A 14,270-nucleotide genomic window follows, 5' to 3' on the forward strand; every position below is an offset into this window, starting at 1 on the left:
ATGAAAACTCAAATCTTCAGGTAAAGTGTGGCTTTATGAATGCTTTAGTGCACTGTAGCCAATGCAATCCAATTAACCAGTATGGGAGGCTATAAATGTCCTCTGTGGCTAGAGGAATAGTGTAGCTTCTCTCTGAACGTTACTACCTTCACAGGCTTCACAGTCCTGAGCAACACCTGGAATGAGAAACTAAGGTTCCTGTGCTCCCCACTTTGTCATATGCCCTTTTATTTCTCTATCTTATTCATTCACTTTCCTCTCTTTTTTTGTCTTCTATTAAAGGGTCTCGATTAGTCAGCTAAAACAGCCTTTTTTTACAAGACTGCTATGATCCTGTGATGTGAGAAACAACTGAAAGAAATGTCTTCAACAGACTGACACAACAAGTTTGCTTGGTCTTACAGTTGCTGATAAGACTGTGTGCTATTCCTGTCACCCTGTAGCTATGAGATTATCAGTAAGAGTCAGCAACAAAAATCAGAGATGAGTTTTCCAACTCTGCTGTTCTTTTTTATCACTATTTATGTGTGTACATGTGTTTGTGTGTGTACCTTGTTTTATCTTCAAGGCTTTCAGCAAGCACTGTAGTCTGTCCCAGCTAAGAACATTTCCTTCTTTTCCCAAAAAGAACAGTTAATGTCATTCAACAGACTGTTTAGAAAGTGGTTTCCCTGCTTAAAAACTTCCCACAGCTAAACAGAAGTCATAAAGGATTTTGTTAAAATGAAAGTCTTGCTTTATATTTCAGTATCTTCACTTCGGCTGCTTCTTTTTCTGCATCTTTATCCAAAGTTTAAAAGTATCATTACTGGTATCCTGAATTGTACCATTATACATGTTTACAACTTAGTCTTTTTGGACTCATTTATTCTGTTAAGATTAACGTTTTATACATTTAGGTTAATTACCTTTCTAGTGCAATATGACATCATTTGAACAATAAATAACTTAGGTAAAGTTCAAGGATATATAAACTTTCTGCCTGGATACATCTGATTTGGATAATGCTATAGTCTGAACCTTATTGCAGATGTAAGAGAAAATGCCTTTTTAATGACACATAAAATGGCTTCTTTATTAAAAATGTACATTCATCAGAACCTATGAGACTTTATTGCAAATCTAAGGAAAATTACATTTACAGTGAACATGATATGACTCACCTTAGAAAGTGCTTGTGTTTGACCACTCATAATCCTAAATGATACAATTCCTTACCCTACCCCTACAATTCTTTTACCCTACCCCAGTGGTCACCAACCAGTAGATCTCGGAGCCTCGTGAAGTCAATCTGAGGCTGGGGGGGTTGAGTGCCTGTGTGCACGCAGGCATGTGCCCTAGCCCAGCAGGTCACTCCATGGGGGAGGGAAGGGGCAGGGGTTAGATCAAGGCCCCTGCAGTGAGGGACAGTGCTGCAGAGGCAAGAGCAAGGGGAAGCTGAGTGGGGTCCCGGCCAGGAGGCATGCCCCCAAATAATTTTTTCTCTCTCTACCTCAATCTGCCCCTCCTTTCCCTCCTCACAGACTTCCCGGCTGGGGGGGCAGGGGCAAGTGGCAGTGGCACATGGTAGATCTTAGGATGCTTTTAAATGCCAAAGGTGATCTCCTACTTAAAATGGTTGGAGACCACTGCCCTACCCCAACAATGACCAGCTTACCTGTGGTTTTTTTGCCATCACAGACATGTAGTCTAAGCTTTTACGGTGAACGTTGCACCATTATGTTAATTAAATAAAATGATTCTCTGAGGGAGCTACTAAATCTCCCTCTTCCTCTTCTCCCTCTAGCTTACTATGATCAGGCAAGATAGTGAAGCAAGGACTAGAAGCCATGTATCCCCTTGTATCCCCCAGGATGAGCACCTTAACCGGGATGAATGCAGGGATGATGATTACACAAGATGCCAAGGCTGCAGGAGTGCACTCCAGCTCCAGCTGACTTGATTAATCTGCTCTGACATTAGAGCAGGGTCCCTGTATGTCTTCAAGCACCCATATAGACTGGCACTGACGAGCCTTCACCTGGAGCACATGTGTCCAGTTTTGGGCCTCATAACTGGGCCCCAAATGTAGACAGACTGTAAGACTCCAGCAAAGAGAAACAAAAATTATTAGGTGCCTAGAAAGCATGACTTATGAAAGAGAAAAGACTGAAAGGCCCAGGGTTCTTTAATAGGGGTGTGCAAAACAGGCCCTGTTTGGTTTGGATTCAGATTCAGCCCGAATCTGGGACAGTGATTCGATTAGTTGATTCGGATCACTGTCCCTGATTCGATTCAGCTGAATCTGAATATGAAGATTTGATACTGATTCAGACAATCAGTGATATGGACACAGACACAGGTTTAAATGTTTTTTCTACATACCTCGAGGTACCAACATGGATCATGAAAGTGTGATGCTGGGGCGCATGAAGCATCCCACAGGAGCATGGGGGGGTCCCCCCGCATTTTTGGCAGCGAACCCAGAAGTAAACTGGAAGTACTTCTGGTCCACTTCTGGGTCCGCCAGGGAGTGCACAGGGGCCCCCTCCCACCCCCACTCAGTGATCAGCTTCAGGGGGACCTCAGGTGCCCCCCAGACCCAGGAAGCACCAGTTGCCGAGCCAGGGGGCATGGGGGGGGCCCCTAGCACACTCCCTGGCAGACCCAGAAGTGAATTGGAAGTGCTTCTGGTCCACTTCCGGGTCTGCTGCTGACTGCATTGGGGAGCCTCCTGTGCTTCTGTGGACCACCCCATGTGCCCCAGCATCATAGCATTCACAAGCTGCCTGGTACCTAGAGGTATGTAGAAAAAATATTTAAAGCTGTCTCTATGTCTGAATCGCCAAATATTTCCGCATCTCTCCAAATCAATTCAGAGGGTTTTGATTCGATTCGGAGAGATTAAAGGGTCCTCTGATTCGATTCAGATTCAGATTTGGCCACCAAATCGGGCCAAATCTCTGCTGAATAAAATCAGGGACCAAAGCTTTACACAGCCCTATTATTTAGTCTGGAGAAGAGAAGACTGAAGAGGGATTCGATAACACTATTCAGATACCTGAAGGTTGATTATAAGGAGGATGGAGATAGACTTTTCTCTGTAGCTGCACAGGACAGGATTAGGAGCCATGACCTCAAACTGCAGTAGAGGAAATTTCAGTTGGAAATTAGGAAGCAAGTTCTGACTATAAAGGTGGTCACGCATTGGAATAGGCTGCCTAGAGAAGTTGTAGACTCTTCATCGCTGGAAATGTTCAGCAGGCACACACTTGGCTGGCTTGGTTGAGTTAGGGGTGATCCAGGCTTGAGCAGGGGGCTAGACTAGGTGAACTGATGAAAGGGGATCCTGGTTTTCTCAGATTTAAAAAAATTCTGAATTGGGGATTTTTTTTTAATCAGAGAAAACCAGGATCCTTGCTCATGAGGTCCCTTGCAGCCCTCCTTTCCTATAATCCTATGTGTGTAGGGTTACAGGACAAAACTCTCTTTCCCAGGAAAATGCAACCTCTATTTATAGTCTAAGAGAACACATGAAATGACTGTCAGCTGGGTCTTGTAGAAATCAGCAGCCTCAAGGTCTGTCCTCTACCATATGTCACTGACAGGGAGCTGGGAGGAGACCCTGTGATTTTGTCCCACAGAACAGGGAGCTTGTGGCTAAATTTACCCATGCTTCAGCAGTGGGCTCAGTGCCATGGAGATTGATGTCTAGTCCTGACTGTTCTTCTGCATTACAGCAGCAGAACCTTCTTCATCAGAAGAAGGCTAGGTACTGCAGGACTTAGCCAGTGCCTGAGTCAGTTTGTGATGTAACTTTCACTCATAAACTGGCTTAATGAGGTACCTTTAATAGGGTTAAGAGGAAAATTGTATCCTCAAGACACTATCCATAAGATCTTACTGCAGGATTTCTCGTACCTTGTTCAGAAGCATCTCGTAACAGTCATGGTCAGGATGCTGGATTTGATACACAGATCAGCCTCACTTCAAAGTTCTTATGCAATGCTGCCCTTGTTTAGTACATTAAGGTGGAGAAGGACACATGTTAGTCTAAGACAAAACAGAAGCTATATATTCAGATACAAAAAAGTTTCTGTAATGCTAAATCAGAAAATTTAAACTCAGAAAACTCAGTGTTACTATAGTGATATCAAAATTGAGTCATTAAATAAGCAGATATGAAAATTGCAGTTTGTGAGACAACCTCATAATTTAGAGACTTTCAGTTAAAATGGCATCTTAGATAACTTCAGGAAAAAAATCCAAAATGTCCACAAGTTTGATTTGGAAGCAAGAGTTGGAATGCTTATTTGAAACAGCCTAGTTTGGCTGTTCTCTGCCTCATAATTATGGTGATTTTTGGAGGAATAGTCAGAGTCTGAGAGAAGGGCAGCAAGAAGATCTGATCATTTCTCTCTGTCTGAGCAGGCAGGTTTATACGTGTGCATGATAGAATACCGGAGGAAGCCAGTAGGACCCAAGTGAATGATTACAGAGAGACTGGAACAAGGTGCATGGCTTACGGGCTGGAGCCTGCTTGCCTAGGAGCTCTGTGCCAGCTGATGGGGATGATTGACTGGCCCTGGAGGAAGTTAAGATGAGCTTTGCTGGGCAGAAAGGAAGTTGAGAAGAATAGTGATGCTGAAGCTCTCACTCTGGATGGGTGGGGTGTGGGGATTTTGTTAGTAATTTCTTATTCTGTTTAGTTTGAGAAAGACAAAACAGGGTGGCTCCTGGGCCTGGCTAAAGAAGTAACAACCCACTACAGATATTTAATCACAACTTAGGTAATAATACAGTTTCCTATCTTTTTGCAGAAGAGGCGTGCCCTTAACTAAATACTTTATAACTTTTGATTAAACATTTGATTTGAGGGCTGGGTTGGGAATGGAGTGGTTGATATCTATATTTAAGCTTGTTTCCCCACTCCTAACTGTAATTAGGGTTGCCATATGCCTGGGTTTTTCCGGACATGTCCTCTTTTATGGCCCCCTGCCCTCCTGTCTGGGCGGGTTTTTAAAATACAAACAAATGCCCAGGTTTTTGCTTTGCCTCTGGCTTTTCCCAGGCACTTCCAGCTTGGCTGCTTGGGGCTGGGGGCAGCTGGGCAAGGTGATTGGCTGTTGGGGAATCATGTGCTCTGCATGTGGGCCCTGGCAGCTGATCCCAGGTACAGAGACAGAGAGAGTGTGCACGCATGTAACTGTGGACAACAAGGCTGGGGGCAGGGGCTATGGGTTGGGAGTGAGGGGCACTGACAGGGCTGGGGGCAGGGAGCTGCAGGTCAAGAGTGAGGGGCACTTGCAGGGCTGGAGGGGCAGGATAGGGGCTGTGGGTCAGGAGTAAGAGGCACTGGCAGAGCTGGGGGCAGGGTACAGTCAGTCATGAGTACGAGCCAGCAGCAGGGCTGGGAGTGGGGGGGCATGGCTTAGGAGTGAGGGGCAGAGGTGGGGCATGGGTGTATTATGCACCCACCCATCATATACACCTTCCCTGTCTCCTCCCCCTCCCTCCTGCTCCTCGTTGCCCTTTCCCCTCTCCTCCCCCTCCCCCTCCCTCCTCTTCTCCCCCCTCCTCCCCCCACAGGTGTCCTCTTTTTTGATGCTGGAAATATGGTAACGCTACCATAATAGTTTGATACTGATGTAACTTGGCACACAGCTTTCTGTATTTCTATCAGACCGAATGCATTTGATGAAGATGAAAGCGTAGTGTGTAATAAGCATTGCTTTCACTTAAGCAGCTTTTCTATTACATATGGTGATGCTCAGTCACTTGGAATTTGGGGGGACAAGTGATTAAGCTGGTGGAGGAAATGAAAACAGGTATTTGAAAACCACCACTCAAGGAGGTTCCATGACCCCTCTTTGTGCATTTAGGATTTATTACGTATAATCTTAACTGGATGCCAAAAAATGTTTGCTCGGAATGCTCCCTTGGGTAGCTTGTCTTGCTGTATTGCATTCCTTTACACAAAATTCATTATTAGTCGTTGTTATTGATGTACACAGCACTGTTCCTCTGTATCAGTGTTTTACAGCAAATAAATACATTTTAAAGACAAATAAGGGCTGCTGAATTGACATTGTTGGGACCAAACTCGCCTCTCTCTATCTGCTTTGCTGCCAATTGATTTCTGGGCATGCATCATAACTTTCCCTCATTTCAAGGAATATTGCTTATTTTAGACCCCCAAAGCTATTTACATTGTGCACAACATTTATGTTTGTGTATATTTATTGTTGAAAAATCTATAAATTGGGAATGAAGCATCAGGGAAGCAGGTTACAGAAAATACTGGCTACATGATAAGGATGGATTTACACCACTGTTTCTAGAATTAATAATTTGCCTTATGTACTTCGTTTTTCGATTTCAGTCTCACATTTAGGTCTTATGAAGTTGGTGGATATGCCTCTGGATTACACTTGAAGGCAGACATTTTAATTTGTACCACTTTGACTGTTTTGGGTCTTGGGTACTTAAGAAACCATAGGTGCTGTAACCAGCTTAGATTCTTAAAGTTGGCTGGGAGGTCTCTGGTGGAACGTGGTATCATATCATAATCGAGGAACTTTTTATTTTTTCCTCCTTTACTTTTTCCTCCTTGCTCACCAGACACTTTATCTGGTGCCTGTCAAGGCATGTTGCATGAAATAGCACCTCTCAGACATTTTTGGAGGTGGGGCCAGAGGAAGTTACTGGGATAAGTGAATTAAAAGTTTGTTGCAAAAATAGTGAGGCCCAGTAATGGTCTTCCTGACCTACTGAGACTTTGGATTTTTTTTAAATTTTATTTTGTACGGTGTCTGGAGCAGTTACTAATCTGAATGAATAAATATCTGCAGACATGGAATATCATTCAAATGATCCCAAAGGCAAGCCTAAAGATTTCTTGTCATGATGTCCTGGTATAACCAGCTTAAAACTGTCAGATCCCAGATATGTTAAGGAAAGTCTTTTTTGTATTTTGACAAGCCACTTATTCTTTGACATGCAAAACCTTGGGGATTGAATTTTATGATTTGTTTAAGGGGTTGGGGACCATTTAAGACAGAAAATCGTACTTGTAATAGTATTAAAAGGGAAGAATAACTTTGTAATTTAGTAAACCAGTGCCTCTTCCAGCTCCCATTTAAGGCAGTAGGAATATTTTAGTTGATTCAGTTGATTCTTGGTGTCAGACTGAGCCTTAAGGCATTGTTTTACTTTGAAAATTGGCCATGTAAAAATGACACTTTCTATTTAATGGGCAACTATGGCCTAGATTCTACTATATGTCACTAAACAGGGTTCTAATCCATCCCATGCAGCAACCTCCAAAATGCTAAAACCTCTACATCCATCTAGTCTCTGTCACACAGCAATTCTGTTCTTGGAAGGACATAAGTTCTGAATTTAAGTGGAGAAAAATAGCACAAAGTTGATGATGATGTTTACCCTTTGCCTAAAAACAAAATATACTTGTCCTGGAAGAGGAAGGCCTGGGTTATGGGCCATTTTCATTAAGAGGTGGTGAGTCCACATCTCCCTATATCCTAACCAACAAGCCATGGACTGGGTAGGGCTGAGAGCATCCTCTGCCCCTCTTGTTGTAAGTAGGCCACTGGCTGGAAAGCAGTGTCTGGAAAGGAGAGATATGGTTAGCCATGTTAGTCTGAAGTCAGACAAAAGGCAGCATAGAGATGCACCTTTATAGACTAAATTGTAGTAGTAGGCATCTGCATGTCTTACAAGACAATAGAATTGCTCCAAGTAAAGCATCAGCTTACTGAACTTCTGCAAGAATGGCTGCAAAGCCCAGTTCTTGATGACGGCCCTTTCTGCACTTATCACATTTGAAGTTTGTCTCAAACCATCCTGAATGTGGTTCCCTTTTTCCTTTGCATGTTGGGCTTTTCTTTCCTTCAGAGCCTTCATTCTATGCTTAACAGGCTGTTTCCAAACACTTTCACCCTCAGCAATCTTCTCCCAGTTGTTTGGCTTCATGTTTAGTGCCTCCATATCTCTCTTGCAAGCATCTTTGAATCAGAGATAAGGAGGCCCTCTTTTTCCTGTTCTCCTGAGAAGCCATCTGAGATATATATATCTTACTTAGTCTATCACAAGTTTTTGTGAACCCAAGTTCTTTTTGTCAGATACTGAGAAAGGACAGCATGGAGCAGATTATGAAGTGGGGTAAGTGACTAGACTACAGTAGGTGGGAAAGCAAGGGGTATGGGCAGGTCTGGGAGAGGCAGACAAGAGCCCATACAAACAAAGGGGCCAGCAAAGCTAAGCCAGGCAATAGGATAAGCATCTGGAGTCCCTGTTGAAACCATACATAACGGTGTCCAGTCTAGATGACTTCTCATTCCACAAAATTCCCTTCAAACTGGAAAGGAGGGTGGTGAATGGACACCATGCAGCAAGGGGAGAGCCTGCCTCTAGCCTAGTGCTGAGGATGCCCTCCAGGCAAAGAAGGGCCCTCTCCTCTCAGTGCCACATAAGCTCTTTCCTGCAGCAGTGAAGTCACGCCCAGTGGCACACACAGCCAGGTTTATTTGACATACAAGGTTAACATGGGCTGGATACCCACAAAGCAACAGTTACCCCTCCATCCCCCCATTTTTAGGCACCCAAAATTGCACTTCAAAGATGTCTGCAGGCAGGATATGAAGGCTTTTGGAACTGACCCAAACCTTTGGGAGGCCTTAGCAGGAGACAGGACAAAGTGGCGCTCCTTTTTCAATTGTGGAGTCCAATATCACAATGAGAAATGATCACTTACATGACAACAGAAATGTGACTGAAGGAAACAGCCTGTTAGTATGGCTGCCCCTAATGCCATATAAACCTGTGACCACTGTGGTGGGACTTGCAAGCCTAACATTGATCTTTACAGCCATAAGAGAAAATGCACCACCAGTCAGTAAAATAGCTGCAACATCCACCATCACTCGCTGATGAACGCATGCTGTAGAATCAGAGAAAATGAAGGTTGGAAGGGACCTCAGGAGGTAGTCTAGTCCAACCCCCTGTCCAAAACAGGACTAGCCCCAGCTAGATCATCCCAGCCAGGGCTTTGTTGAGCCAGGCCTTAAAAACTATCCAAGGACGGAGATACCACAATGTCTCTGGGTAACCTGGCTTCACCACCCTCCACGTGAGAAAGTTTTTCCTAATATCCAACCTAAACCTCCCTTGCTGCAACTTGAGACCATTGCTCCTTGTTCTGTCATCTGCCACCACTGAGAACAGTCCAGCTCCATCCGCTTTGGACCCCCCACCTTCAGGTAGTAAAACGCTGCTATCAACACCCCCCCCCGGTCTTCTCTTCTGCTGACTAAATAAACCCAGTTTTCTCAGCCTCTCCTCAGAAATCCTGTGCCTCAGCTTCCGAACCATTTTTGCTACCCTCTGCTGAACTTTCTCCAGCTTGTCCACATACTTTTTGTAGTGAAGGGGCCAACACTGGACATATAACTATTAGGTGCTATTGCAGGGGTGTGGAAAATGTCAGCTCTGACTCCATTTTGCAGCAGCCACTGCCCATGTCACTGTGGCCAGTTTCCACAGAGACCTCAGCAGTGGCAGTGCCATGACAGCGTGAGGCCAGGCTTTCCATGGAGACCAGCCTCAAAAGCACTGGCAGAGTACACAGCTGGGTGGGGAGTTGCTCTGGGGCCAGGGCTGGGATCTTGCAGTAGTGACAGTGTGGTCTGGAGCCGGGGCAAAGTCGTGATTCCTACACCCCTACGCAGGTCATGCTGGCAGCAGATCGCAGCTCTGCCCTGGCTCCAGATGACATTGTCAGCGCTGCAAGATCCTGGCCCTGGAGCAGCGGCCTGACGAGTCATGTGCCCTGCCAGCACCACTGGGACCTGTCTCGGAGGCCATCAAGCCCCCAAGGACTAGTGTACTGCCCTTGGGCTTGGGTTTGAATGTGTTGATCCCCTGCCCTCCCCTCCCCTCTGACTTCTTATATAACATAAACCATAGAATCTCATTTATTTACCCCTGCATTGAGCACAATGCATGCGTCTGACTTCAGCATATCTGCCGGTTTTGATACGAAAATTAGACATGAAGAATCAACCACTGCCCTAGGTTGCTTATGTCAATGTTTAATCACCCTGTTAAAAATTTGTGCTTTTGTCTCAGATATGATTTCATCTCACTTTAATTTCTAGCCCTTGGTCTTTGCTAGGAATTTCTTCTCTAGGTTACAGAGCCCAGAGTTGTTGCCTTTTAAAATGTCATTGTATACCTTCTTATGTGGCTGCATAAATAAAAGAGGCCCTATAGCATGCCATTGTTTTCTTTTTATTTTATATTCCATTATAATTCCTCTTCTCTTTGTCATTGGTCCATATTTCTCTTGCCTGTACCGAAGTTTTACAGTCCTTTTGGGAGTGTTGGTTGTAGCTGTGTTAGTCTAAGGACATAGGCAAACAAAGTTCTTTGCGTAAATATAATATCTTCTATTAGACCAACTAAATAGTTGTAAAAATTGTACTTTGCAAACTTTCAGTACAAAATGTCATTAGACCAACATGGCTACAACCCAGAAACACAGAAGATACTGAATTTTGCAGTTTGAAATGGAAACTTCACAATATGGAAAAGAAGAGGAGGGTGTTTGCACCCAAAAGTTTCAAAGAACAACTTTTCAAACTATTTAATTGTTCTAATAAAAGATATCACATCTACCCAGAGAACCCCTGCCAATAGGGCAGACAAGATTTGTTGGGTAGATGTGATATTTATTAGACCAACTAAATAGTTGGGAAGATTGCTTTTTGCAAGCTTTAGGGTACAGAATGTCGTTAGACCAATGGGACTACAACCAATACCCCCGCAACACAGAAGATACTGAATTTTGCTGTTTGACATGGAAATTTCTCAAAAAAGAAGAGGACGGTGTTTGCACCGAAGGTTTGCAAAGAACAACTTCTCTAACTACCTCGTTTGTCTAATAAAAGAGAACACATTTATTTCCCCTGAGAACCTTGTCTGCTCACATCCCTATTTCAAGAGGTTTTTTGGGGAAATGTGATCTCTTTTATTAGACCAACTAAAGAATTGGAAAAATTATGATTTGCAAGCTTTTGGGTGCCCGGACCCTTCTTCAGACAGAGGGAAAGTTGATACATGTTTAGGCAGGGGGAAGATCTCCAGGCAGAGGAAAACCTGGTACATTTTCAGGCAGGGGAAAATCTCCAGGCAGTGGGAAAGTTGGTACATCTGCAGACAGAGTGAAAATCTCCGGGCAGAGGGAAAGTCTTTATAGAATGATAGAAAATAAGGGTTAGAAGAGATCTCAGAAAGTCACCTAGTCCATCTGCCTGCTCAAAGCAGGACTGTTCCCATCTGTATCATCCCAGCCAAGGCCTTGTTGGGCAGGGGGAAAGGCTGTACATCTTCAGGCAGAAGGAAAATCTTCATCCAACCACAGAAAATGAGGGCTGGAAGGGCTCTCAGGAGGTCACCTAGTCCAACCCCCTGCTCCAGGCAGGCCCATGCCCAGCCAGGGCTCTGTCCGGCAGAGGGAGTCTGTCCATCTGCAGGCTGGGGAAGGTCTCCAGGCAGAGGGGAGCGCTGCACGCCGCCAGGCACAGAGGAAGCCCTCAGGCCGACCCCGGCAGAGGAGCAGCCCGGCGGCAGAAGGCGGGGCGGGGGCGGGGGCGGGCCCCGGCCCGGATACCTGAGCGGGGCGTCACGTGGCCGCCACATCATCTCGCGTTCAAAGCCAAGGCCAGGAAGCCGGGGCGGCGGCGGCGGCGGCGCGCGCGGGGAAGATGCTGCAGTCGCTGGTCGGCAGTTCGTGCGTGCGGCTGGTGGAGCAGCACCGCTCGGCCTGGTGCTTCGGCTTGCTGGTGTTGGGCTACGCGCTCTACCTGGTCTTCGGCGCCGTGGTCTTCTCCTCCGTGGAGCTGCCGTCCGAGGACCTGCTGCGCCAGGAGCTGGCCAAGCTCAAGCGGCGCTTCCTGGACGAGCACGCCTGCCTGGGCGAGCCGCAGCTGGAGCGCTTCCTGGCGCGGGTGCTGGAGGCCAGCAACTACGGCGTGTCCGTGCTCAGCAACGCCTCGGGCAGCTGGAACTGGGACTTCACCTCCTCGCTCTTCTTCGCCAGCACCGTGCTCTCCACCACGGGTAAGCGCGGCCCCCGCGAGCCCCGAGCCGGGCGGGCGCTGCGGGTCTGAAGCCGGGATCCTAGCACGTGAGGGCTGCCAGGCCCTCGTGTAGGCTGCGTCCTCCCCTTCTAGCCCAGCGGGTCTCGACCCTTTTTTGTACCAGGGCCCATTTGTAAACGTCAGTGGCCCGTCCAGACCCAGTGCCCCTCCTCCTGACCCGCTGTGTGTGGGGCAGGGGGAAAGCCCCAGTTTCCCACGTTTTTCTCCTTTTGAGGAGAGTCTGTGTTTTAAAGTTGGTGTACTCTTGTGACCCACTGTATGGGTCGCAGGCCACAGGCTGAGAAACGCTGAGCTAGGCCAGCCCCCTTCTCCAAGTGCAGCCTCCCCATCTAGAGCAGTGGTTCGCAAGGTTTCATGTGCCAGGACCCAGTTGTAAACGTCGATGGCCAGTCCCATCCCAGTGCCTCTTGGGCCTGACCCACTGGCAAGGGGCCCCCAAGCAGCCCCTCGCAGCCTGGAGCTCTGCCAGCCTGCAAGGGAAAAGCCCTGGTTTCCCACATTTTTCTCCTTTCAAGGAGAATCCATTTTAAAAGTTTGTTGCTTCATTTTTTTTAAGTCTGTCTGCGACCCTTTCATACGTTCTTGCTACCTGCTATTGGGGCTCGACCCATGGGTTGAGAAACACTGCTCTAGATCATCCTGGCCAAGCCTATGCCAGCCCAGGGCTTAAAAACCTCCAAGGATAGAGATTGTGCAGCCTCTCTGGGTAGAGAGGTTATATACAATTCACACGTGTACAAATTGTTGCTTCCATGCCATGGGAAGAGGGGCCGTTTTCCTAGTGTTTCCTGGTATGTGGCTGGGCTGCGTGGGGCCTGGTTGGTGATGTTCACTGAGCATCTCTTTCCTATATCTTTGGACCTAGGTTGTTACAAGCCTCTTTAGTAGGTCCCACCTGGGTTGGGGGGGTTGGGTCAGGGCCTACCCACTTTGGCAGTGCCAAATAGTGAGGCTAGGTGTGTGGGCACATCAGCAAAGGCTGAGGAGAACTGTCATACAAATTAAGATAGAAGGCAAGGTGGATCTGCCCCTTTACAGATTAGTGAAATTAGAGATAGTATAGAGCAGGAGTAGGTAACCCCCGGTACAGGTGCCAAAGCATGGCATGTGAAGGCATTTTGCTTGGCATGCAGGCCTCTGGGTGAACGGCAGGGATGGGGCCAGGGCTGTGCTGCCCCAACATGGACTGGGCCCCTCACAGCTCCCCTACAGTCAGCCTCTGTCCCACCAACATCTTACGAGTTGAGGTTGCTGGTATTTTTGGCACTCTGCCCAAATACATTGCCACCCCAGTGTGAAGTACAAGTTTTCATGAACCCAAGTTCACTTCTCAGGTGCTGATTGCTCTGCATGAATCAAGATTCTTGAATTCTCCCTGGATTTGTAGCAGTGTAACACTTGGTTTCAATTCAGTTTCTAATTTTGTACATATAAGCCACAGTAGTTCCACAAGCTTATCTGGAAGAGGAATTTGACCTGGTGACTTTCAGGTTGATGGATTTGACTTGGGCAGGGCTGGTCTAGTGTAAATGAGAAGGGAAGTTGACTCAGGGAAGCTGTTCCGTGCTCTTTAGTTCAGTGTTTTGAATCTATGATTTAATGGGTAACTGGAAGAAGACTAGAAACTTCAGGGGTCTGATTCACCACTCCGTTGCGCCTAGGGAAATTATGCAGGAGGGAAGCGGGGCTTAGGTTCCATCACCCTTACTTTATTTGTAAAGTAACCTAAGGAGAGCAAGTGAGTGTTTGGTTTCTTTTCAGAGTGGAAAAACTAATTCTTTGTTACGTGTCTCTGGAAAAAGAGTACACCCATAACTAATTCAGTATGCATACTTTCTATCTGAGCAATCTTTTCTATATTTACAGTTATTCACTGAGTGCCAAACAGTGTTGGTATGATTCAAATATATAAGTAGAAGTAGACATAGTTGCTTCCCCCAAGCTGCATACAGTTTTTTTGAAAGTTTTGAGCCATCTGTCTGCTTCTGGGCCGATGGTTCAACAGTATGTTCTAATCTAGAGCGATACGGTCAGCTTAAACTCATATCCCACAGTCTCTGAACTGAGCAATACCAGGCAAAAAGTGAATGTGGCAAGTGTCGCTTTATAATT

General features: G+C 46.3%; 1 protein-coding gene across 1 annotated transcript in view; it reads left to right on the plus strand.

Annotated features, from left to right (window-relative positions):
• Positions 1–11,069: 11,069 nt before the first annotated feature.
• KCNK1 (potassium two pore domain channel subfamily K member 1) overlaps positions 11,070–14,270 on the plus strand; it is a 50,162-nt gene continuing 46,961 nt past the window's right edge. Inside the window, exon 1 of the mRNA XM_090044264.1 lies at positions 11,070–12,117. Coding sequence (XP_089900390.1) covers positions 11,763–12,117 — 355 coding nt within the window. The 5' untranslated portion in view covers positions 11,070–11,762. The remainder of the gene's footprint in view (positions 12,118–14,270) is intronic.

The sequence above is a fragment of the Crocodylus siamensis genome, chromosome 1 (assembly GCF_052110815.1).
Source record: "Crocodylus siamensis isolate JL-2025a chromosome 1, ASM5211081v1, whole genome shotgun sequence".
Lineage (NCBI taxonomy): Eukaryota > Metazoa > Chordata > Crocodylia > Crocodylidae > Crocodylus > Crocodylus siamensis.